This window comes from Cinclus cinclus, chromosome 1, assembly GCF_963662255.1.
Source record: "Cinclus cinclus chromosome 1, bCinCin1.1, whole genome shotgun sequence".
Classification (NCBI taxonomy): Eukaryota; Metazoa; Chordata; class Aves; order Passeriformes; family Cinclidae; genus Cinclus; species Cinclus cinclus.
Window position 1 is genome coordinate 120,643,166 of NC_085046.1, and position 27,030 is coordinate 120,670,195.

A 27,030-nucleotide genomic window follows, 5' to 3' on the forward strand; every position below is an offset into this window, starting at 1 on the left:
CTTGTAGAATTATTTTAAAGAACAAGACAGTAATGACTACTTCCTAAAAAGTAAATTTCCATTAAATAGGAACTACAAATAAAAATTGCTCTCCTCTTCAATTAAACATTAGGATTTCAGTGCAGTTGGCTACTAGTATGAACTGGAATAATAGGAAATAAAATTTTCAGCTGATTGAGTAGGTCAGCAAATACGGTGGTTTTAAGACAGTTGTAAGGGCAAATTTTCTCTGTGTAAATACTGGCTCACAAACTTCATGTCAATTTTGAACCTATGAAGATCCTGAGGAACAGTGAAGCTCAAAAAAATTAATCCACCTACAAGAGCAGATGTTAATGGACCAGTCATTCACCAATTAAAACAAAATTGATCAAACCATCTTGTAGTGGGAGCGTAATTTAAGATACTAAATTTACGGAAACACAAAATCCTGTATCGAAGACAAAAGAAGACACAAAGGGAAGCTTGACCTTTTTTTAAAATTTATTTTTAATTGTTTCCCAGAATCACTTTTGTTGAAAACAGTAACTCACAATTATTTCAAAGGGACTAGAATTTCACCCATTTTCCTGCTTCACTCCTGTTTATTTGATTAGTTACAAAAAATTGCTTCCAAAGAGTGAACAAAGTAATACATAAACAGGGAAGAAGTAGTCTGAAACTCTATTAATAATCAACTTATTTTTATTAGAGCAAATACAGTTGTGAAAACTGTACATTGTACATTTTGGGTCAAGAATTATAAATAGAGAAACTCATAGATAAAGAGTTCATTCTTTGACAGCAAGAAACTTTAAATAGACAAAATGACATTTTTAAGTACATTGGCAGGCTTTGTTGTGCTGTCCAAAATGTAGTGTACAGTATAACAACCAATTATAAATAGCCTTTCATGTAAAATACAACTGTGCACATTTTAGAAAAATACCAACAATTTGTTTGAGCTTTGTTTTAAAAAAGCTTATAAATCATACATATTTATAAATGGTACTACCATGCTTACTTAAATTTATAAACATTTTTCATAAGCTTTGTTACCCATTATTTCCAGAGCATAAAGTATTTTAAATAAACATTTAATAGGAATTAAATATTTCAGTTACAAAATTACCTCTCCGTGTAAGGAGACAGGGGGTCATTTAACAGTGGGATGGAACATTTCATCCATTAATTCAAGGCTTACACAGTAACTTTTAAAATTTTGTTCTTATTTAAAAATTACTTTCCTAAATTTAAAACACAATTTAAACTTTTTTCCTTTTTTTTTCTTTTATTTTTTTTTTTTTTAATAAATATACAAGTTTTATTTTCATTTGCTCTCTTTCTGCTTTCTTCTTTATCCACACTGGTCAAAACACAGGATTCTCAACATACTTCTGTAAAAAACACCATGGTGTTACTGCCCTGCTCGGAGCTGCTTCGCTGCACAATATTCAGTCCATACCTATGGTACTTTACTATGCTGCATCAAAAAATAGCTAATGTATTTTTTAAGAATGTTGCCCATTAAACCATGCAAAAACTTAGAAAGTTTACAAAGAGGTTCAAAATCTATACTGTATGAAAGATTTTCTAATAGAGATAAAATAAACTGTAATACAAGCCCTTTGCTTTTTGCAGCTTTAAATTAAAATTTTTGCTTGTCACACCACATATCTTCAATAAATAAGCATGCATTTGATTAATATAGGGTACAATAATTACAGTATAATGGCACATAAAAAGAAACGTGATCACATCATTTGAACAAAGGGCTATGAAACTACTTAAGACAAACTTTCCAAATGAAAAAATTTGAGGCTTTTTTAATGCTGAGGTAAAATTATAAATAGACTTTAAATACACTGAAGGCATCAAATTGATAAAACACTTAACATTTTTGAATGCTCTACCTGAATGTATTCAACACAAATCTAGCATCTTAAAGTTATGATTTATTAAGAGCATGAGCTAGCTTAACTGTCATTGGCATTCATATGCACCCAGACAAGACTTTAACTGCTGTCAAAATACCTCAGTGTTGCAACATAATAATTCAAATCACCAATTACCACAGCACCAGAATTAAGAAAAAAAGAAAAAAAATGTCAACATGCAAACCCTGTATCTCACCTTTCTTGGCTTATTTTGGTATTTTCTCTCCTGTTTAGAATTTGCTTATACCAATATAAGATTCTTTTATTTTTTTTATCATGAAAATTTTGCTTGGTATTGGCATATGTATTTGAGCATTCTAAGAAAGATAGCAATATCTTTGAGTTTTGTTGCAATAATGGCGTATTATTTACTGAACCTTAATGCAAAATGACTCTTCAGGTTTAAGAAAAGAATTTAAGCATTTTATCCCTGGACTAGGAAAAGATATTTGATTTTCTGCTTCTGCTGCTAGGCAGAATTGGTTGCTTTCTCCAGGTTGGACTAAACACTACTTATGGCTATACATCAAATTTCATAAACAACAAATGAACAGAACCATGCACAGGCAAATGAAATTCGATCTCCCAGAGCACTGCAGGAGATGTTAAAAGCAGCAGGTAATGGAATAAGACTGGTGACTGATGTTGCTAACTATTTCTTCTAATGAGATAGGAGTGAACGCTGGAATCACTTCCACAGCAACAGAATCCTCTGACCACATTCCTCTGGCAGTCGTTTTCCCATCTCCCCACTAAAAACATCAGACGGTAAAATAGTAAGGCAGCTGTTAACTTCCATCAACAAAAAGTGCAGCTCCGTACATTTCCAGTTTAGTCACACTCTGCTGGAACAGATGGACAAGCCAACGCACTTCACTGGCGGGGCTGCTTCAGCAGATTATTTTGTTTGTTTTCCAACATGGCTGCTTGCTTCAGCTTTCAGAGGACCCCAAAGCCACGAGCCACCAGCAGAGAAACTGATCTGGGCCCCTGGCTGAATTTTCCAAGTTTCATCTCTCTTGCGTCCCATCCTAATTCCAAGCCTCCTTCCCTGTGTCTGACAGGTGCCATTTAAAAGGCTGATGACACAACTGCAGAGAACTGTGGGCTAACACCACTAGTTGTCATGACTTCACTGAAGGGTCAAAACAGTTACAATATTAAATAACTATGTTGAATCACATTCAGGCATAGCTAAAATTAAAGTGAGGAAACATTAAAAGTATGTGAAGAAATGAAATCATTATTATTTAAGGTGGGGTGGATATGGTGATTTTACATGAAAGCAAGGTATTTCTTACCTTTCCTAATTCCAATCAAGTTAGAAAATGGACAAAAAGAATGGCTAAACCAATATTCAACAGCATTACCAGGGCGATCATGACTGAGTTAGGGCCCTGAAAATAAAATAAAGATATCAGAATTAATGCAACCTCCCACATATACACAGCAATGAACAAGACCCGACTTGAAACACAAGCCACTACCCTTGATATTCAGGTGAGATAAATATCATCAGTGTGAAAACAAGCTGGATAAGTACAGGTGAGAGTATTACTCCAGTGTTCCTAATCACACTGAGATTTAGTCACCTGACAAATACAAATGCATCAACAAATGAAAACAAACCCATCAACACAAAAACAATGTCGGCTGAAAAGAAAGCAAAACAGAGTGTGAACTACTTTAGGGAAGCCAGGGTGCTGCTCTTCATCCTTACAGAGAGTTCCTTATCCAGTTCCAACACATTTCAAAACAGACATAACAAAGGTGCCTTATGAAAAGAGTAGACTTTTTTTGATAACCGAAATAGAAAATTTACTTACCACTGCATGAACAAACCTGTTTCCATTACAGATTAAAATGCATTTTACAGCTGCAAAATTAAACTTGTTTTGATTTACTTAAACACTTATGCATGTAGTGAAGAAATGAAAAGTCAAAAAACTCCTCCCATTCCTAGCTAGAGCTAAAATTGGCTAGAAAATTTAAATCATTACACAATTTTAGTATTTCTATGAAGCCAGGGAACAGTTTTTAATTATTTTTGCAGTAATTTTGGATTTTTTTTAAATGGATCCTTTCTAATGATCAACTTGAAAAAATGTCCCAACAGATGAAAATTCTCAGTTCTCTTCCACCCTTAACATATTTGTGTATTACAACATAATTCTACAAAGATTTTATACTCTTTTATTTTACAGTTGCACTGTAATCAGAAACACAGAAACTTTTCATTTAGGCAATACTTTGCTAAGTCACAAATCATGAAGCCCACCAGAAAATCTGTGCAGAAAACTATCTTCTCAGCTACACAAGAATCACTGGCTTGCATAAGAAGGTACATATTGAATGAGAAATGATACAGTGTTTTCACTTTTCTCATGAGACATGCTTTGGAAAAGTTTATTATGCTTCGTGACAACATATCAGCTAGATAATTTCTGCAATGCTAAGGTGTAGGAACTAGCTATTAGTAATTTGCTGCAATAGTGGAACTGGGAAGCTGTGGAATAGCACTTGTGTCATTATTATATCATATGCTCTCCTCAAACAGTCTTATTAAACACCTTCTATCAGAACACACCTTTACACAGTAGCTCAGATAGCAGGCCAGATGTGGGCTGCTAAATTTTTGAGTAATTCACAAAATACTTTATGTCAGGTACTGTGGAAATCTCTGGTGAGTCTAAACCTTATTGGCACCTCTATCAATAACATCAAGCTCCCTTTGCACCAATTCAGAAGTGTCTGTTCACATGCTGAGAAGCATGTGTTCAAGTTCAAACAGTGACTCAGATTATCAGAATGCCAATTAAGTGATGCCACAGGGGTAATGGTATTGGCAACAACACCCACATTCTGCTTAATGGCGGAATGTCTAAAATACTCACTAGGAAATTGAAGACCAGATTTAATGACACCTTAGTCAAAGTGATTTGGAATAACAAGCTCCCACTTACCAGTGGTATGTTTTGACCATCAGGTCACAGAACAGAAGTGGAACCATGTTCCTTCCTCCTTAGTGGAAGTGATTCACCATGTACCAAAGCATGCGAGACACTCGGGGGCAGAGAACAAGCACAAAAGGAAGGCACAGCTCCAGATATGGTTACCACAGCACTTGCTCTCTACAGAAATGTGATCTGGTTACACTATTAATTTCCACTAAGATGGGGTTTAACGTCTTTCTTTCTCGTAGAGGTTGCCCAGAGAAGCTGTGGATGTCCCATGACTGGAAGTGTTGGATGAGGTTTTAAGCAACCTGGTCTAGTGGAAGGTGTCTGTGCCCATGGCACAGGGGTTGGAACCAGATAGTCTTTGAACGTCCCTTCCAACCCAAACACTCTATGGTTCCATAATCCTATGATTCTAATAGGGACTGCCCATGTGATTCAAATCAGATCAGTGGCTCCTTTATAGGCTGGAATCCCACCTGAAGATTTTATGCTTATAGTGCACCAGGAATTGCAAGGAAATATGAAGATCATTGCCAAGTACCATTACAATTTTTTCAGGATTTGGTCACCTAGTACTTTGCATATTTGAAAATTACATCTATGAAAATCACAATGATTTACTGCAACTGAAAACAAAATTGGAACCTACAGTACCTTCACAGGAGGCAAGAACTTGTTCACTACCTGAAATACTTCATGGAACAGCATCCTGGTAGCTGCAGGACAGAATTTTGCTGATTGTCAAATTGGGACTGCGGCTTTAATGGCAGATTGGTATCATTAGTGCACAGTCTCAGGTAATTAAGCTTGTTGGAGGGGAAGGGGACTTCTCTTTTCATCCATCTGTCAGTCATGTTAGGCGTAACAATCTCACCACAATAACAATAGATAAATTAGGCTAAAAACCCCAGGGGCTACGCTCTGAATCAAGAAGTCTCATCTACAAATACAGAAGCAAGTGACACCTTAAGAACTGGGTTGTTGAGTTCACATGAAGATCACAGAAGAATATTTTACCTCTTTATGATAATGAAATGTCATAAAGATATCTCTTTATACAAAGAAATAAAGCTGATATTCTTTGGCCTGCTCTGTGCATTCTGTTTCACCTTCTGATAACTATAACTTTCAGCCCAAAGCGGGATTTCCCAATACACTAAAAAATAACCAAACATTTATGGAGAACACAGTTATTATGCAATGAACTAGCACCTGTTTTGCAGACACCGATGAAATAAGCATTCAATGCTTTAAGACAAATACTAAAAGTAAGACTTTAGTGTCCCGCAAGGGCTAAAAATAGCAAAAGCCAAATTTATTTTGAACAGTCCTAGAGTGACTACAACAGGTGCACTAAAGAAGCTGTAGCAGAAAACCTTCAGTCCTGCTTAATTTTAGCCCTTCAGCTTCTTTTAAGTTAGACATTTTTGTAGTTCAAAATACAACCATATGATTACTTTCCATCTGGGGAAGAAAGAAATTTTGCTAAAATGTATTGCCAGGAAATAAAATACTAGGCCTGTAATTCCATTGCAGTAGGAATGTCCATTAAATTTAGATTAAAGTTCTTGCTTAGAGGTTTTTTGTAGGATCAGGCAAATACTGATCTATTTTTCAAACATCATGGTTTTAAAAAAAAAGATGAGAATTGAACAAAAAGATGGAAGTAGAATCACTGGCTAACATTCAAGTAAAAACCAGACTAAACATTGTGTGTTTAAAAATCTTAACCTGTCAAATAATAAAAAAAACCCAATACAACAATTAAGTACTACACTTGAGCCTGGGCTTGTTATCTGTGCTAGGGCAGGACATGGGCACATATCAGACAAAAAAAAAAGTGTATTCATGAATGTACATTACAACAGTGTTTTGTGAAATTCAATCCTGTATTTCACTCAAATCCAAGAGAATCTCCAATCAGCTCATATCAGGTGGGACAGCAGCATGCAAGTTGAAACTGGGACTAGAGGCTGCTAATGACCAGCTAGAAACGAAAGTATTGGTTTGTGGTCAAGTGTCTCTGTAAACATTTCACACTGTGGTAAATGTAAGGCAATATGAAGGAGCCTTATTCTCAGTGAAAGAGGGGTGATTTTTCTCTCATAAATGACAGGTGACTTTGTGCTTTATGCAGGATTTCACCTTGATAAAACTGTGACTCTTTCTTATGAATTCTGTAATCATTTCAAACTTTGGTTTTTGAACCTCAGGGAGTGTACACAGGGAAACACACTTGTATGTGTGGCATAAGTATGTGCTGATATTTTTAAAGCATAATGCCAGAAACAGGGATATCTAGGGAATCAAGACTGCTCCTATAACTAACTTATTGCACAGATGATACTCAAAGACATTCTTAAGGATGCAACATTCACAGAAAATACAGATCATAAATTTGATAACTAAAACAGCTGCTACAAGCTTGGCTGCAAATGAAGTTGTTTAAAGTTCTTCATCCAAATTAAAGCTGATGTTTCATGCAGGTATGAGAAATGGCTTTGATTTAGACACATAGAAGGAAAAATTGAAAATCTTCCCTTCTGTATCTGTGTTCTTAATGCATTATCACTGGAAACCTGGAAAAAGCACAGCAAAATTTTATACAGAACTTTCAGATAATCTAACAAAAGTGCTCAATAAATGCTAACAGATTCATTTTTTTTGCATTCCAAAACCATGTCTTATCATTCTCTTTTTATGAGAGTTATTTTCTCTTTATATTCCTTGACAAACATATTTTAGAACTTTTATGGAAGATCTAAGGCAGACTTACTTTCCAAGCGTAACAAAATCATTTGTCAGAATGACTAAAAAGCAATTGCAGTTTCTTACTGAAATAAAACAATTCTCCAATGCAATTCTAGAAGTCTCTCAACATTCAGAAGCATTCGGGATAAGGAGAAATACATTAATTAGGAAAAGGGAGAATGGATTTAAACTGGAAGAGAATAAGTTTAGATTAAATATTATGAAGAAATTCTTTACTGTGAGGGTGGTGAGGCACTGGCACACGTTGCCCAGAGAAGCTGTGGATGCCTCATCCCTGAAAATGTTCAAGATCAGGCTAAATGGGGCTCTGAGCAACCTGGTCTAATGGAAGGTGTCCCTTCCATGGGAAGGAAGGGACATTTCACCCATGACAGGAGAGCTGAAACTAGATGATCTTTTAAGGTCCCTTCCAACCCAAATTATTCTATGATTCTATGAATCTGGCTTCTCCTCAGTAACTGTGCTCTCTTAGCTTAGTCACTGCTTAATTCCAACACACTGTTGAGCTCAGTACAGGAGCACTGCAGAACAGGCTACTGCTTTTCTGATGCTGAAAGGTAATACTGAAAATTAAAAGTCTCCAGCAAAGTTAATAGTCATTCTCTACTGTTTCTCCATCAGACTGCTAGGCCAGTAGGGTACTCTTTTTTTCCTTTAATTAGTTTAGCATTTTTACTCTCAGCATTCTGAAGAAATAAGCACATAGGAAATGCAGTCTATAAAGGCAAATTTACAGACACGTATAGAAGATTTGAATCTTTGAAAAACATCCACATACATCTTAAGATACTGTTACAGTAAAAATGAATTCCTAAAATCTACCTTCCTTCCATACTGGAATGCTGGTAGTAAGAATAATGCAATTAGTGATCTCCAAATGAAGTAAAGGGACCTAGAGAAGAGTTCCCAGATATTACTGCAGTATCAGTGAACAAACAGTAGTCGATGCACAATATCTCATAATTTCTACACTTTTTGTGATAGCAGGCTGTAGGTTCATGGTCCTTATCCTGATTATTCTAGAAGGTCAATAAACTGCTGTTCAGGTACCCTACTTGTTAAGATGAAGCCATCGTCAGCTCCAAAGTACTATCTGGAATGAAGGAAAAATAAGGACTATTTCTAATGACTTATTTTCACCAGAGCTTAAAAACAATTCCAATTCAACCTAAAATTTGTACATGCTCACTCAACATTTACAAGGCTGTCAGCTTTGTGTTACCCTACATAGGAGTAATATCTGTGAGATTTGAAAGGTTAAAGGGCTGATATCAGCTGTAATACAGATTTGCAGATTACAAAACCCCTGTGAACATCTACTTTGATCCGCACAAAACAGAATAAAAGCTTCCTGCAGAATCAGAGAATATCATCTTGGCAAAATGCTCATTATCAAACTACTCAATGATGGCTCCAAAATCCTGGCATCTGCAAATTGATGGCACACGTTAATAAAGATCATTAAAATCAACTTAAAACAAGGCTTTTATCTGAATCTTTCTAGCTGTTGGATCTTACACATTTGCTTGTTAGTCTGGGAAACTGTTTTATAAAGCACACTTACAAAAAGTGATTCAGTACATCAGGGGTCTGTGTGTGATTCTGTGTGTACCTTGAATCTTTCATTTTAAGATATATTTCAATCATTCTTGCAGCTCTTTGTGTGACTTCCCCTGGAGGTTTTGTTTTTTTTTTTTTTTTTTTCATTTTAAATCCCCGATTTACGGACACTATTTTATCCCAGAAGTGGTTGCACCCGTGCCAAAAGCAGACAGAATAGAGTCCCATGTACTCTTGCTTAATCTTTTCTGTTGATAAATCTAAGGATTATATTAACATCACTGAACAACAGCAGCAAACTGGGAGCTCATGTTCAATTGCCTCTCTTGCTCTGGATCCACCAACATTTTCCACTTGTGATCCTGCATGGCCAGGCTCTATAAATTGTCTTTCATATACAATATTATATTTTGCTGTGCTGTCATGGATAATTATACTTTAAGACTTCTTAGCAGTTGATTTGCATGAGCTTGTGTTTTGCCTTCATTATAGACCACTCTCCTTGTCTCTGAGTCTTCTATAAACTTCATGGACAATATTCTCACACCCTCTTGTATGTCATTAAAAAGAATGTGATTAGAGTAACAGAATTATTGTAAGAATGACCTCACCAGAGTAATATCAAATAATTGATGGTTTTCTAATTAATTTTTGAGAACCATCAGTCAATTTTATAAAATTCTTCCAATGTGACATTTCACATTTGCATTACTCTGGTTTCCTTGTCAGAATACATGATCATGTAAAAGCAAATCAAGTGACCTTGAGGGGGGTGATGATTCTTCTGTCACACCTGAAGATGTCAAACTTGTTTGACAAGACCATTTACAATTCATATTGGTTGGAAATTACTCCCCCTCTTTATTTCTGAATTCTTTATTAATGAAGTCTGGTGTCAATTATTCAAGTATTTTGCATGCAATCAGTATTAGGCTATCTGGATCTCTTTAAGTGGACCATTCTGTTTATTCCATCAATATTGACACACTGGTTGTTTTTTAGACTACCACCAAAAATGACTTAAAGAAACAATGATTATAAAACAGAAACATCTAGAACTCTTCTTTCACTAAAGGTTAACTTCAGGATGTTAAACTAATGCTTTCCTGTGTTTCTCTTGGCCCAAAAATCACAGAATGATCATCAGAAATTCTGAATTTCATATCCTGGCTTTTTCTTCTAACATGAAATAGAAATGCTACTAGTCATCACTTCTCTTCTGCACAGTTATTGATAATTTTATTATTTTTAAATAATAATGAAATTAAGATTCACAGTGATCTCAAAGGGTAGTTTTAAAACTCCTTTGCTCATTCCTGACTGGAATATTTCTTCCTCACTCCAGGTGTAGTGCGTTTTAGCCAGCAGACTGTATCCAGATGAAGATTTGACAGAAGCAAGCTTTTCCTGTGCTTAGGTTAAAAAGCTCAACACTCGGAGACAAAAGGGCAGTGAAAGCAAAAATGTTTCTTGCAGTACTTACCGAGCTGTTTCCTACTTCCTTCTCCATTGCTGAATGTGACTCATTATTAGCTGGGTTCTTTGGTGCAGCAAATTCTGGTTTCTTAATTTTTATGTCAGGCTTGTTTTCTTTGGCATCTGGCTTACCCCCAGACCTAGCAGGACTTGGCTTCTGAGAGGGTGGCATCCGTGCAAGTGCTGATGGTGAAGGGTTGGTATATTCATCTTCTTCCCTGAGCTCCTGTGGAAGTGCTGCTGGATTCACTTTTACATAATAGCCATGGTAGTGACCATGCAGCTCCCCATTCTCTGTGTTGCTGGGATTGTGCTGGGCTGAAAACTTTGGCTGGTGTTTCCCAGCTACTTCCTCCTTCACTGGTGCTTTTGAATATAAAGGCTTGTTAGTTGTGGGTGTTATATTCTCAGTGGATAAAAGCTTTTTTTCTTGACTGAGTCTTGCCCCAGAAGTGGAGCTTTGCGTTTTCAGCTGTTTTGAAGGAGAAGTCTCAGAAGAAAGAGAAGGACTGTTTCTTGGGCTTGCTTCTGGGGTTCGAGGGGGTGTAGTACCTTTTCGATAAAAGTGAGGTGATTCTTTTGGGGTGGGTGGTTTCTCCTGACCTTTTTCTTCAGATTTTTCTTTTCCATCCATTCCTTCCTGAAATTTTTGTTTGATATAATCAGGGCCTGAAAAACAGTGCAACAGAAATATTAAGATCAAAACAAAATTCACAGTAAAACTTCTGCACTGGAATGTTAGACTGCACTGCCTTGCTGAAATGCAGGCAGGGGTATATGTTACCAACAATTCATTGACATCCACAGTGATTTACAACAAATTGCTCAGGGACTGGAGTTACTGAGTTTTTTGATAATTGTTGGAACTACGTATTAACTTGGCTCAGTCACTCTACATCTTCAGCTTTTCAAAGGGCCATGGTCTGTAAATTGCTCCTGAGTGAAGTCTGAAGACTGACTAACATCATTCCTGTTCTGAGAGGCAAATTTTGAGGTATGGTTTGCTTGATGACCCTCACTGATTTTACTTCTCATGATCAGAATACCTGTTTGGTATGCAGATAGCTAACCATCAGAATGAAATGTATCTTCTGTTCTTATAAGTTACTGGAAAAGGGGTTTGAATTGCTTTTTTTCCCCTTTGGGTGAATTTCAGCTTGCCATATATACACATATATGTACCTTGAACACTCATATGCTGGCTTTCTCTTCCAGAACCAATCACTCCCATATGAAGACCCAGGTTAACCACTCTAGTCACTAACACAATTCCTGCTTAGAAGGCAGGAATCCAAACTCGCTTGCACTGCCCAGGAAAATACTTACAGAGCAGCAAGTGTGAAGAAGATCCTCTCCCCAAATTCTAGCTAAACACCCACATGAACATTCCCTATTAGGACTCACTTATCAAAGTGCATGTCTATACAGCTGTTAACATAAACAGAAACTGGCAGACATGCTCTGCTCCATGTTTTGGTTCTCATATTTAATTGTTTAATGGTAAAACGTGAGCAAACACTGCGGAAGAAACAAAATTGCTGTACATGCTGTCTGCATTGTAGGCAATGTTTTCTGTTTTACTTCCTAGAGGGCACATCTCAGATTCCAGGATGAAGAAGTCAGAAGTTGGGGAGCACTGTGAACAAAGAACTGCTAACAATCTTCCTGTATTTTCAAAAATATTTGAAACTTTCAAAACGTTTTTCAAAAATGGTTTCTGAAAAATACATTGCAACTGTTTCTCTGCTTCTATCCTTGCTAGGACCACAACTTTCCTTTGATTTTTTTACCCCTTCCTAAGTGAGGTTTATCTGTGCCTTAAGTCACAGAGAAATTCTGTGCCCAGAGAAGAATGTCGGCACACATTTTTTTGCTTTTGAGTTTAAAGGAGGCTCTAACTGTGCTAGGCAGATACAGTGTTTTTACAGATGCCAGAAGCATATGCATATCTACGCAGTGTGAAGATGAGAGGAAGGAAGAGCAGCATGAAGCTTTTGGAAGTTACTGAGTCATCTGGTAAGTAAGCATGGCTGAGGAGAAGAATTACTCGGCATGCAAGGTCTTTTGAGCAGGAAAATCACAACATTTTTGGCATCTCTGAATACCAGGGTAGAAATAGGGAGCTGTTAAGAAAGAAGGTTAGACATAGACAAGCCAGGATTTGTTCTCAAATGACATTTGAGGAGGAAGTTTTGAGGAGTTAAGCCTGTACAGAGGGAAAGAACTAGAGGCTTGATTCACAGCTTTTTATAATCTTCCTGATAAAAGGGAAAGGCAGCACAATGCAAATTAAGTTTCCATATATAAAGTTACAGGTATGACCACCATTCAAAAAGTTCCCCATCACACTGGGGATTTCCTTCCATCTTTGCTGAGATACATAAGATAATGCTGAGGGGTTTAACATGCATAAACTTTCTTTTTCATATCTTTTCACATTAGATATAATTAGGGGTATAAAGAGAAAAGGATAGCTAAAAGAGCTCTGACTAATCTTTAAGACCAAGCCACGGAGCTGTCAAATTGCAATGATTATTTATTATGGAGAGATCCATAGTCACATTAGCTTGCTCTTTATGACTGCTGTGGTTAAAGCATCCAATTGGAATACTATCTGTTCAGTTTTACAATACTGCCTAGATTCTGAAGACTCACATACTGTGACAGCTCTGCACTGCTTCAAAATATGTAAAGACTTGACTTTGACTAATATCTGACAGCACTTGAAAACCTGAAGGAAACCTGGTTTCATAACAAAAACATCAGAAAATGACATCAGAACTGACCTCAGAAATGTCATCCCTCTCCATCCTTTACTGTAATCAACTAAAAGCCTCCCAAAGGTGGCCAGAGAGAATCCCTCTCACCAAGAGACCTCCAAGCTGTTAGAATTTCTGAAAATAGAAGTGAATCCATAGTCTCAGTTGCCCATGTCTCCCCAAAAGACTGGTGAAGTGAAAAGTAAAAAAGTTAAAAGCAAAACAAAAAATATAATCTGGAGCTTCCCAAATAAATTATATTTCAACAGGCCAACAATGCCGCCACACTTTTACTGGCTATTTGGCAATATTTGATGCTATGTGACACTGAGCTCCACCAGAGAATGCTGCATCCAAGTAACATCATCTGCCTGACCAGACACTCAGACATTGCCTTAACACAGCACAGCATCCCTCCCTCCCACCCCCAGTACATCACATATGGATATTAGAGCTATATCCCTTGCCTCCGATCTTGTCAGGCAAGTCTTTCCAACACTGAAATTCTTGGCCCAATGCTGAAGTTAGCTTTGGAGGCTGTCCAAATACTTTTTAAACATCTGTTCACTGTATCCAATACAATCGGATTATGCACCTGTCCAAACCACTGACTCCAAGCAGCAAGAACTCAGCTCCCACTCCCTTCTAAGTACTAACTGCTGTCAGGATTTACCTGGTCCCCTTTGTTAAAAGACATGACTCTGCAGACTCTCTTTGTAAAGAGAGTCACTAACATCCTTTCCTGTAACATTTCTTAGCTTGCTGATCTTAATGAGGAAGAGAATAGAATTTGAGGGTGGGAAGAAGGTAAAGTGGGATTATCTGACCAGGAAATAAACACAGCGCTCTGGTTCTTCAGTTTGCAGTTCAAGCAAGCAGTAGATGTAGACATGATACATCTGAGTGCCTAAGGAGAACCTGGTCTGGAAAGCAGAACCAAGAAATGTTATCTAACCAAGCAAAGGTAAGACGAGCCTGTGTCTTTTCTTATGGTGACATGCTGCCTGTGCTGCCATTGGATCAAAATTGATGCACCTTTACTTGATAAAGGTCAGCAGTGGGATGGTTTTGGCTCACATATCTCTTGCGATGCCAGCAACCTGATGGCACCATTAAAGCGTGAGTTAACCAGTATTTGGGTAGAACAACCTCTGAAAGCCACAGGACTGTGTGTTATGTGCGCAACGTATGCACATAGAGTATCATACAGTCTGATGGTCAGCTTGAGCAATATTTAATTGGTGGCTGTGGGATGAGGAAAGCTTTGATTTTGTGAAGATGCACTCATGGTTGCTCTAAATCTAGAATTTCTTGTGAAGTTCTTGTGCAATATGTCCTTCCTCCTGGAAGGGCTCCAGTAAGTGATGTGACAGCACAGCCAGCCCTGTAAATGAGAAGAGAAGGATGCCCTGGTTCTGCCACAGCATTTTTAAAGAGGTGACAGCCACATGCTTTCCCCCATGGCCTAGTGAGGCACACATATTGGTAGCATAGGGCTGTTGCAGGACTGAGACTGAAGGAGCATCTGAAAATGTCATCTTGCAGGACACTGTAAATGCAGCGACTGGTTCCCGAAAAGGCTAAGAGACCTCATGCCTCATCAGACTGGAATGAGATCTGAAGCTTAAGAGGAACGCAGAATACATCTAGGACAGTGAGGGAAAAGGTATACATGCAATTTCATCAGTGATTTCATTAACATCTTAACATTCTTACAAATTAGGAAAAAACAAGCATTTCATATTACAATTTTTTTGTCTACTGAAAGCATAAAAAGATTGTAATGCCACTAATGCAGGCTCCAGAACATAATATTTTAAGAATATAATATTTAAACTAGTATTGATGCTGAGTGATGTGATTCAATTTCAAGGTATATTAGAAGTACTTATTAGATAAACATATGCTAATTTCTGCTTTTTAAACTAAAGTACATTTTATGTGATATAACTATCTTTAGTGCTACACAGAGAGTTAACAAATAGACAGGGCTATAAGGAGTAACCCAAATAAGAAACCATATTATAATTTCATCATTATCAGAAAATTTATGTTGTGCTTATAGATAAATTCCAAATGTGAAGCACATACTTCACTTCCTAACTTTGTTTACCTGTATGAACTGTTAGTGGAAGGATGCTCCATTTTCACTGTAATGTTTAACAACTGTCTGTGGAATAATGGTGACACAAAGTTACTTGCTCAACCAGAATGCTGCAGTCTATATGCAAACCTTCCGAGATTAGAACTTCCTTTAATTGAACTACTCAACACTTCTACAAAAATAGGAGGGAATTCCTGGTCTGAAAAGTACACAGTCTATAAGTACATGACTAAACCTCACTAACCAATAGCCCATTTTAGTGATGGGGAAGCTAATCCAAAAGGAAATAATGACCCAAAGCACATGTTTCATCTGAATAACCTCTCTGAATTTAGTGCTCAGCTGCGAATAAAGTACCAGCATGCTCAAAGCTTTGCTTAATCTTTGACAAACCCAAAGATGCAGAGAAAGCCTTTGTCAAAACTTGGAATGGAATGCAAGTCTCCTCAGTAATCAAAACTCCACACAGCTCTTTGGCCATAAGTTCGTTGCCTACTATAAATGTCTTTTTGCTGAAAAAGTCGAGAGCTGATCTTCCAAATCTAAATTCAAAGAGAGAATGAAATAATAAATGATGAATAAGTTTTTTACTGCAGATTATACCCTAATACAAATCCAGAGCATGATACGGTTGAAGCAAAAGCTTAAGACTCTTGCATTTTAATGATCTGTCCTAAAAAAGGAAAATGTATACTTCAGTGTTGGTACGGCAGGTTGATATATACTATTCATTAAATAAGCCAGTGAAACAATTTGGTTTATCTTCTGATGTTTTGGATTGTTTCCTAATGTGTCACTGTCAGCAACAGTATGTATGCTCTCACAGTAAGATTTCTTTGCTATTCTGATGAGCTTAATAAAACTTTGAAAAGCAAGTGACTTATCAGAGGATCGATTAATAAAGCATCTTTGTTCCTTATATTAGAATTTTTCAGGTTAAGACATCCAGTACAGAAGAATTTCTCAGGATGGTAACTGTAGGTAAAGAAATATAAATAATTAATTATCAGTCTCTTAAAAGAAGTGATTCAGTGAGTCATTAGGGAAGCATGAATAACTACATTCAGTAAATTTTAGAAAGGTAGGGTTTATTATTATTTCTTCATTGTGGAGCTATGAAGGGAGGGGGAAGAACTATAATTAACATCATTAGTACTGCCTCTCTTTTGTTCTTTATTTTCTGATGGTTATACTGGAAACAGGGAACAAAAAAACCCCTCTTAAGTGCTATGCTGCTGTCTTGAATTCAGCCCAACTGAACGGAGGGCTGTGCAATGCCATGTGCAAAATGTGTTGATGAACTCACTGGAGCAGAGATATGGTTACGGTTTTAGTAATGTTTGGCAGACTGAACTGGGACTAATAGGTCTGTAAATTAAGGGCTAAAGATTATTGCCATAGAGAAATTAAAGGATATAAGGCAAGATGCTTGCTTTAAGGGCTCTGAGAAAACACTTCTACCTGACTTAGGTATGAGTAGAATGGAACAGGACATCTCAGTCAAAAGGCACTTAGAACAATCATCTTGTCCAAGTCACTGGCTAACTCAGAAATGAGGAAAAGTTAAAGCCTGTTATTAAGCGCATTATCCAAATGCCTCTAGAACACTGACAATCCTGAGGAATCAATCAGATCTCTAGAAAAGCATGTTCCAGTGTTTGACCACTCTCCTGGTGGAGAAAGACTTTCTAATGGTATTGAAGAGGTTATCACCCTAGGTGTCTGCAGTACCCTTCTGATGGATGCAGTGATCCAGCAATAGGGCATGGAATAGTGCAGCTCCTTCATGGTTAGGTCAATGTGCAGCAACATTAAGAAATGTCTCACCCTTAGTGATGCATAGATAAGTTATTTAATAATTCCTTAATTCAAAAACACATGTAGGCTTGGCTGCCCTGTTTCAGCTGCATCTGAATTTGATTATACCACCTGGAACAATGGTTTTCTTTAACTGTACTTGAGAACACTTAAAGAATAAAAAAACCACATTAGCTAAGGCTTAAAAACAAAGCATGCCACAAGAAAGAAAAAAAGATTGAAATGGAAGGGACTGTTGACACTGTCTTGTGAGATGTAGAAGAAACCCAAGTCTGGATGGCTGATTTAACTTTTAGTCTCTGATGGCAACTGCATTTTGGTGAGGTATGATCAGCATTTTAAATGCTATTAAGCAGCTTCCCTAGCTAAGGGCAAATAAAAAAATCTTTCCTGGATCAATTTCGAAATTCCATTTGGCTGCCTTAAAATGCCTTTTTTTTTTTTTTTTTCCATGGACCCAATATTACCAGCATGAAAGTACCATGGCTGCCTAGGAAAGCAAACCACAATGTAAACATGAGGGAGAAGAATAATTTTTTTTTTCAGAATCCAAAAAATACTCTAAAATATAATGTTTATTATTTAGAATCTTTCCTAATTCACTCTTAATTGCAAAACCTCATTTCGTACTGCTCCCTCTTTGAACATATCTTTCCTCTGCTAAAGTTTTTCCCAGCTTACACTTTCAGAGCTTCTCAATCTGTTGTTAGCATTGCTGCTTCCTTAAGCAGTATTCCTGTTAGTCTTCCTTCCAATGCTGGACTGGAGGCAAGGTTGAAGCTAGCATGTGCCAACAGCTACTCACTAAATCCATGGAGATTGATGCCTACAGGTGTTCAGTTTATGGAACTGTTCTGATTTGATCTGGCAGGCCGCTGTCTTTGAAACCATGTACTACTGATATGACCGAAAAATATGACCAAGAAATAGAACATAAGGTGATATTTTACTATTGCCACAACCTGACAAAGCTACATCATCATTCAGCAATGTAAAAGTCACAATACACTTATCTGGTGTATTTCTATCCCCGAGAAGTCCTAGTCCATCTAGGGCTAACTTTACAAGGTAGCATCACTGAATACACGCAGGCTTCAAAGCAACTTGAAATGCAATCTTCCCTTCTTGCTAAGTAAAGATAAGGCCCTACTGAAAACATTCCTGGTATAAATTACTTAGTAAGTGTCTTGTTCAGTTAGAACCCCAAACATAGAAATTCTTGCATATCAAGGTTGCTCAGGAAACAGTTTTGTGCCTTATCCTAAACAACTTTTGCATAGTTTTGCCAGAATATGTATCTATCATATTTTAAATACCTGCCAATGCTTTATTTTCCTGACTTTGACATTAATGAAAGTGATGCAGCCTTCTCAAAACCCCCACCAAATGCTTCCTGACATGGACTAGACTGAGATCAAAAGCCTTGAGTTACTTATTTAATAGCCCCACATACAGACACACACACACACACCCACCCCTTGGCCAAATCTAAAGCTAGTTTTTACGCCTCTGTGTTTACTCTGCTGTGATATTTACACAGCACAATAAAGTTCCTGACCTGACTACTTTACTGCTAGTGTCTCTGCATTTTGCACAGGTATTTGTTGAAAAGCATATGATACCATGCTATCTCCCAATGCTTTTGGAAAATATCAAAACGTCTACTCAAGCACACTTGAGCTGCCAGCAACAGCAATGGCAACAGAAAAGGAAATGGACTTCAGCCAAACAATTCACATCCTAGGTAACATCACAAACTTGTGAGTCTAGCAGTAGATATTAATGTGATTTCTACTGGTACAAAAGCCAGACTGCCTCTTCTCTCCCTGTCAGTTCCTCCAAATCTGAAATTGAGTTACCCTACCTTAACACACCTGCATACAGAACCTAAACCTTTTGTAATTTTTATTTTTGTATTATGCAATAACTAAAGAATCATTAAGGATAAAAGAATCCATAAAAATAACATTTTCTTCTTCTAAAGGTTTATAAATGCATCATTAAAGTGCAGACATATGTACATGGAGTGATCTGAAGTCAGGAAAGACTGCACTAATGAATTTCAAAAACTGCTGGGAGTCAGCGCCAAGAACAATTAATTTATTCTGATTATGTATCCAATCTCTGCTCCATTCCTGTAACTGCTTTAGCAGGTGACTGAAGTAGCTCTGGTATTTCCAAAACAGGGCAGCATTTCCTAACTGTATCTGCATAGCAGTGTGCAAACCTGTATAGCTCTGGATTCAATTCCATCAGAAAAATGCAACAAATTTATCTTACCTGGTAGAGGGCACTATGAGTGCTGCACAACAATCTCTAACACCTCTCTGGCACATCAGCTTATGGATATAGAAATTGCTTGTGACTAGCAATCTTAATTATGGCTTGCTTTACTTACCCTACCTTACTGTTGATGAATACCGACAGAACTTAAAAAAAAAACCTGTCAAGATTATATGGTGTTGCATATGACTCCTGTATCTAGGACAGGCTTCATCTTCCCAGGCTAAATACACACACATTGTATTTAATGTGAATGATCCCAGCTAAGTAACACAGGCACTATAATCTACTTGAATGCTTCTAAGCCCACAGACTGCTTCACAGGTGATAACTGAGAACATAAATTTTTAGCTTTTTCACAGAAAACCTAGAGACTACTTTACTTCATCTGAACTGCACTGGGGCAGCTGTTAACTGCAAAAGTAGTGTTTTTTAAGCTCCTAAAGGACAGGCAGAAGTGAAAGGCTGTAATTCTATTCTCATTGCAACTGCATATTCTCTGAGAAGATGAATTTTAAATACAGAGAGAGACTGTTAATGTGGCATAATAACTGTCTTTACTCAGCAGAATTCACACTCCTTTACATTTCTCTCAGCAAGTCCAGATCTTTCTGGACATGATGTTCCCCAAAGTTCTACACAGTATTTCCAGACTCGGTGTCACTGGGATCATGCAGAGAGAAGGGACCATCCTCCATAATGTGCTTCTGTATATGCAGCCTGGAAGGGTATTAGCTACTTCTCTTCTCTTACCACATTTCAAGTGCATGGCTACCATCCTGCTCCATGGGAGTTTGGCAACTGACCTCAACAGGAGCAGGTTCACATCTGCTCTCCAACTGGCCGAGTCTGTCAGCCTGTCTTAAGAATTGTTTTTGAGTAAATTCATCAACCAATTGATTTTTTTTTTTTTTGCCAAAGCCCTTCTAACCTTTGCCTCGTTTAAAATCCTTATTTCATAAAGAGACAGTGCCTGTTTTTCTGAGAACACCATTCTGTTCTTCCACTACAGAAAAAAGCAGAGCCTAGGATATGCGCTCAGGGCTTGGGTTTTAGATGTCAGCACTTCTTATGCCTGTGGAATACATCCCAAAAAGGCTCAAAACCAGGAAGACAACAAATAGATGTATGCCAGCAAAAAAACCCCAATGTTAGGCATAGATATAGACAGGCAAAATAACATGGAAATAACTAGACAATTTTAGACTCCACTGATTCTACAGATTTAGAAATTAATTACTACCTTTAATTAAAACTCCAGGTATTTATAAGGGATCAATGATTATATGATATGATGTCAGACCTAATTTTTTTAGAAGTCTTCTTTATCGCCTTGCATTTATAGAAAATACACTTGAAATTATGAACTTGAAAGATGCAAAATCAGGAGTAAATTAAAGAGACTTGAAATTTACTGCTTTTGAAATATATGGCTATGTGAATTTTCTTGGAGGGTTGAAGGTTAATTCAGTATTTTTCAAAAACAGTACTCATTAAGTTGTACCACACTCCCAGCAAAATTAATTTCTTGTATCTAGCATTGAAATTAATTATAAAGCAGTAAGAGCCTGAAGTGACTGCTGCACTGCAAATGCCAGAACTGGAGAAATACGGCAATCAAATTGATTCTGGTAAAACTAGGGTATGTGAGCTGCTTGGTCCTGCACCCAAATCTGACATCTTTCTAATATGTTCTTGCTCTTTTGTATTTAAGAGAAACCCACTCACCATGCCACTTAGTATTCTGACCTCACACAGTGTCATTTCTTACTTTTCACATTAGTGCTCTAAGTTTTAATTTCTAAAGTCTAAGTTTGCAATATCCATTTACTGCTCCTCTCCTCCCAATCTATCCCATACTCTTCAGTTTGGCAACTACCTCTGACAAAATAGTTCCTGCTTTTCATCTGATATGCTCTGAGGAGCCTATGCAATTTCCTAAGTCACATTTCATTATCAACACTCCACTCTTAACCTCCTCTGACACAGGTGACCATTCTCCTCTTCTGGAAAAATTCTCATCTGTTAACATCTGTGATTTACCCTTTTAATTCACCCGTATTTTTCTTCCATTTTTAAACTGTATTTTCAAGGAAAACAACCTCTGATTATTCTGTTCTTGGACTCTCTACCTTTCTTTTACAATCTTCATCCTGTTTAATTTCACCATACAAAAACTACCAATTCCATGCTGGCTGTGTTTCAGTTCCAGGTTTTACTCCTGCTCAGACAATGATCTGAATTAATAACAATGACTGAACTAATAGGCAGAAATCTTCATCTTCTCCAAATTCTCAAGGTGGTCTTCCACACCATACTGAACATTAATCTACATTACTCAGGTATATAATATGAATTAGATTTTTTCTGATTTGGGTATCTCCCGAGAGTCTCTCTAATTTTAAGTAGATCTTAAATTTTACACACTTTCTTGGAGTAAAAGGTAATGTATGTTAGTCACCTATTTCTGTGGCCTTGACAAACACAGAATGCAGCCGCAAACATTATTTTTCTCTAATGGTCCACATCACATGTTAAAAGTGCAACAGGAGAAACCTAACCTTTTAAACATAATTTAAATCTCCACTAACATAATAAAATCCTTTCAAAATAGATCACCATACTCGACTGAAAATTAGCACTGTAAGTAAAGTTCTCAGTTCTTTGTTAGCTGAATTTCAACATGGAACAAATATCTATGATGTGGTTATAAATAGGATTTATAATGGAAATTTTGACACTGTGATAATGCTCCCATGTGATAGACCCTACTTCATCTTGTCCTTGGCTGGACACCATGACAGACCAATATAGAAATTCACCAGAGCAGGCCAAGAGTATACTGGAAGGAATGGTTCTTTTTCAGAGTAAATGAATGACTTTTAACAGGAGAAAGGAAGCACTGACCTCCTTCTCTCAGACTATACCTGTAATTAACACTCCCATAGTGCCAGATTAGACATGCACACCTAGGCTAGAATTTGAAAAGTTACTTCAAGATAGCAACACAGCAGACAGCACTGAAGTTAGTCCAGGCTTCTAACTAGTTTCAGAGTCAGACCCTGAAGCCTTTACTAAGCAACCACGAATTTCATCTGGATGCAAATTAACTAGCTCACTACTTATGCAAGTCTGAAAATTACAGTGATTGTAACAGCTTTATCTCTCTACAGGAAATTGGTTCTCTGTTACTAGTTTTAAAAGTTAATTTTATCAAAACTAATTAAGCATATTTTTTTCCTAAGAAAATAATTTGATTATGTGACTCAAAAGAATCTTGGAGAGAGTGAAAAAGCATCCAGAAGAATTAAGGCTACGCCTTTGCAAACTCTCTTTGCTTTGCCTTCTCTCAAGCATGCTCTCCTGTCCCAGATGATTGTAGGAGTACTGAACAGTGGGATGAGCCAGCAGGTGTGTTAGGAAGTGCAGCAGGATGGATGCAGACTCCCAGCAAGCTGGATGGTCCTCACACTGGGCAAGAGGAAAAATGAGGAAGGATGGGGGCATCTGTACCTAGGGCTTGGTGAGAGAGGTGATAAATATAGAAGTCATGTTGTGAAGACTGGTATGACATAACTTATAAAAAGAAAGGGGAGAACAAGAATAAAGCTCAAAACTAGCATCTTTTCTTTTAATGCACCTTCTTTCTTTGATTACTGGATACAACAGAAGTGCATTAGGATACATCTATAGGCTCTGACTTCTCTAGAGTTCTGTAGACAAGAGGAGAGAAGCAATAAACTGTAAAGAAAAAATGGCATAGCAAGAAACCCAACAACAGATCTATGAGGATGATAAAGTCATATGTAGAATAAATTCAGAAAATGAACAGGCTCTTGTATGACTAAGAAAAATGAGCGAGCTTCTGTATGCTTTAAGGCACAAACTGATGGCATGGCTGGTAACTTTAATCAGGCAAAATGCTCATTTTAATTGGCTTTTAAAATAAAACTATCTGGTCTGGCCCACATGCATTTAGCCAGGACATTCCAGTTAATTAGCATCAGCCAGAAATCTCTCTTTCCTGTCCATATGGAGTTTGCATTTTGAGAACTCGAGGAGGTGGTGATGGCATGGAAGAGGAAGATGGGAAGGATGCTTTTTTTTTTTTCTTAAGCTACAGACATCTACCACTAGTCAAAAGAGAATGGAAACAACAGTTCCTCTTGAAGGCATTAGAGGCCATTACAAATTACCCTGTAATAAACTTAAAATGCTTATTTCTGAAACTAGTAATGTTCAGCATGTTAATATTGAAGCTTTAACAGTAACCAAATCTTATAGTAAAAAATACTACTAAACCCTGCCAAATTCTTCTTATTATTATTAGAAAGTCTTTGCTCATATATTTCACCTAAAGAAAATCTGTCCATCTCTTAACTTGGACAGCTTTAATTTATACTACTCCTTGACTTCTCTCTTGCCTTATTTAGGAGGTCAAAGGCTGGATGAATTGTTTTGGTGATCCAAGTACGTTCATCTCGCAGCTGGTTGCCCTGACAAATAATCTGCCAGAAAACAATTCAGATCTGAATTTCCAGACCTTAACTGCACTATGGTAAAGTGCCCAGACTGCTCTTACCCTGCAGCAAAGTAGTTGTACCCTTCTTTCATTTAATCAAATGTTATTCATTCAAACTGAATGCTAGAGCAGTATCCATTTGCTGCAGGATATATATGCATACAGACAATTATGGCTTAGCTGTCCAGTCTGTTCAAGTCCATACTTCACCTCCTGATAGTGTGTTTACAAGAGCACATCTTAAAGATGGTCTGTGAATTTAGAATGAATGTGTCAGTCAAAGCATCCACTAATCTCCTGCAAGGCTAGAACAATGTTCCCGCTATTTACTGAGTGTCAAAAACCTTTCTTTTCTGTTACACCTTTGATACAGTATTCCCCTCAGTCACTTGTTCTTCTCTAGGTTTTAGCAGGAGACACAAAACAGCACCTATTTTTTTCTCTAAGCTAAGACAAATTGCAAACTGTCCCTGGATGACTCCCTTGAATGAGGCTATGACTCAGGTTTCATTTGTTTCCTGTCCTGGTGTGCTCTCCTTTGACACATCCACAAGTTTAGTGATGCCTGGAGGAAACAAACAGGTCAGAGCTGGAATTTCTCAAAATTTCTTTTATTTGTTGATGAAAAGGCCACTAAAGTATGGTCTCTATAAAGAGTATAACATTTGTTAAATCAACAAAATGTAGAGCCTTGTGTGTACAGCTCTGCAAAGACACACGTCCTCATAATTATTACTCACTAACCAAATATCTGCTACAGCAAAAGCAGAAGCAGGGTCTTCCCTGAAAATAGTGTGAACAAACTCAGGGAAAACAGGTCTCTGCAACCTTGTAAGTCCTCACACTATGGCTCTGACCTTTTCAGTCATACTTGGCTTTCCTTATATGCAAATACTGAGGCAATCAATCACAGGAAGACCTGAATATCAGGATTTCTATGGTACCTCATTATTATTCTTACCTGCTGGATGCTACTTTACTTTCTACTGCTTTGTCCTCCTTTTAGTCTCCTTTTAAACTACAAAGGTAGAACCTCTTGGCAGCTTCTGACGAATGGCTTAATGAACATAAAGGTGAAACATGAGAGAACGTATTTGGGAAGTATGAACTGCCATGGCACAATGAATGATGAATATTCACTGTAATTATAATTTGTGTGTAATACGAGGCTATACAGCCCTGAAAGTTACTTTTTAAGAACCTGAAATTTAAGAGCTTTATCAAAAGGTTTTCAAACACTGAAATGGTTTTAGGCTACAAGTAATTCAGAGATCACTCATTAAGACAGAAAATAATGCTTCTCTTATTTAGAGAGAGGTATTTCTATTTCACATCTTTTTGTCTCTCAAGAGGCTTGTTGATATGCTATATATATTTACTGCTGACAGCATGCTTGCCTACTATACTAAGCAGTTAAAGAAATAAGAGAAAAATTACACTTTCTCATCATAACCTATTTTCAAGACAATTCAGTACAATGGAAAATTTTCACTTAACTATAGTTTAAGAGAATGAGACAGAACACTTACTGATACCTTTTCGTAGCACTTACAGATACTGTAGAAATAAAAAGCTCAAGCAACAGAAGAAAACCCAAGAAGTCGCTATTAGGAAGCAATAACAATTACCTTTTTTTCATTCAAATACATGAAAAATGCTATTCGAAAAGCAGATACTTACTTCTGTTTGTGTGAATGAATGCCAATACTTGGAAATATTTATCTATTTTATTACCATAAATGACAAAAGCTAACAGTAACACTGTCCAGTTACTCTTGGCATGACTCTTGGGAAATGCTTAAACAAACAGGTATGTATACATGTGAGTGGGTTAACTGGTACCACACAGAAAAAGTGTGTCTGAAAAAGGTATCACGTACACTGAGCCTGGAAAACATCTTAGATATAATAGCACTTGAAATCATCATAATGATGTGTGAACCTGGTGGTTTGCAGTTTATTTGGGATAACAGAGATTTAGTTAACATCTTGGTATTTAAAAGTTACTTACGTAATGGGAATAGATTTTTTTTTTCCCAAACGTATACAAATATGCTGTATTTTACTATCTTGGAAACAATTAGAGAATTCAAAATTTAGAGTCCAGAAAAGGTATTTATCTTTTGCTAGGAGCTAGGTAACTGAGGGATGATTTTACACAGAGAACAGAGTAAACTTTGAGAAATGCTTTGCTGTGCCATTCCACACATATCCAGCTGCACTTGGGGAAGGGATACTAACTCTCCTCTTCTGTAAATAGAATAAAAGTTTCAAGTGAGAGGAAAATAAGATCCCACACCTTCTCCCCCATATCTCAGCTGCTTTGTCAGCAATGCTACTTCAATTCCTGTGGCAGGGAGTAAAAAGACACCTGAGAAACTCTTGATCTGAGTGATTTCTTGGTGTCAAATTTCACACTGTCAGATGTTGCCATTTTCACTTGAGTACTCTAGTAATTTCTTCATTTGAAGGGTTTGGCAGCTTTCAAATAGTTTCTTTCCAAATGCTTCAGTTCTTTGCATAGCAAAGGTTATCACTTCTGAACTTATGAATGGCAAGATGGCCTGTTGCTGTAAACTCTGATTTCTTCAGCTATTGGTGGAGATTGAAATAATGAAAAAGACTTGAGTATGATAGCAGTAAGTGTGGGCCAATAATATAAATCCACAGGAGAGGTAGTACTGAGCTAATTCCCAACAGTGAAAAGTACATATTTATACTGTTTTAAAGCTAGCAAAGTCTTATTACAGGAAATAGCTCTGCTGAGTTTTGCCAACAGTTCTGGACTGCCACGTTCAAAAAAGATGAATTTATATCATCAGGATATGTACAAAGAAAGTCTGCAAGACTGGTAAAGGGA

The 27,030-nt window shown here is 37.1% G+C and overlaps 1 protein-coding gene across 5 annotated transcripts in view; it reads right to left on the reverse strand.

The window, feature by feature from the left end:
- Window positions 1–342: 342 nt before the first annotated feature.
- Window positions 343–27,030, reverse strand: part of JPH1 (junctophilin 1) — an 82,715-nt gene continuing 56,027 nt past the window's right edge. The window contains exons 4-6 of one of the 5 annotated variants that reach the window (XM_062489729.1): window positions 10,692–11,353; window positions 3,218–3,313; window positions 343–1,376 (exon numbers count right to left, since the gene is read on the reverse strand). In XM_062489729.1, the coding sequence (XP_062345713.1) occupies window positions 3,233–3,313; window positions 10,692–11,353 (743 nt within the window). In that variant the 3' untranslated portion in view covers window positions 343–1,376; window positions 3,218–3,232. Of the gene's footprint in view, window positions 3,111–3,217; window positions 3,314–10,691; window positions 11,354–27,030 lie in introns of those variants that run through there. The other 4 variants (XM_062489712.1, XM_062489702.1, XM_062489721.1 and 1 more) reach the window with 4 other exon arrangements.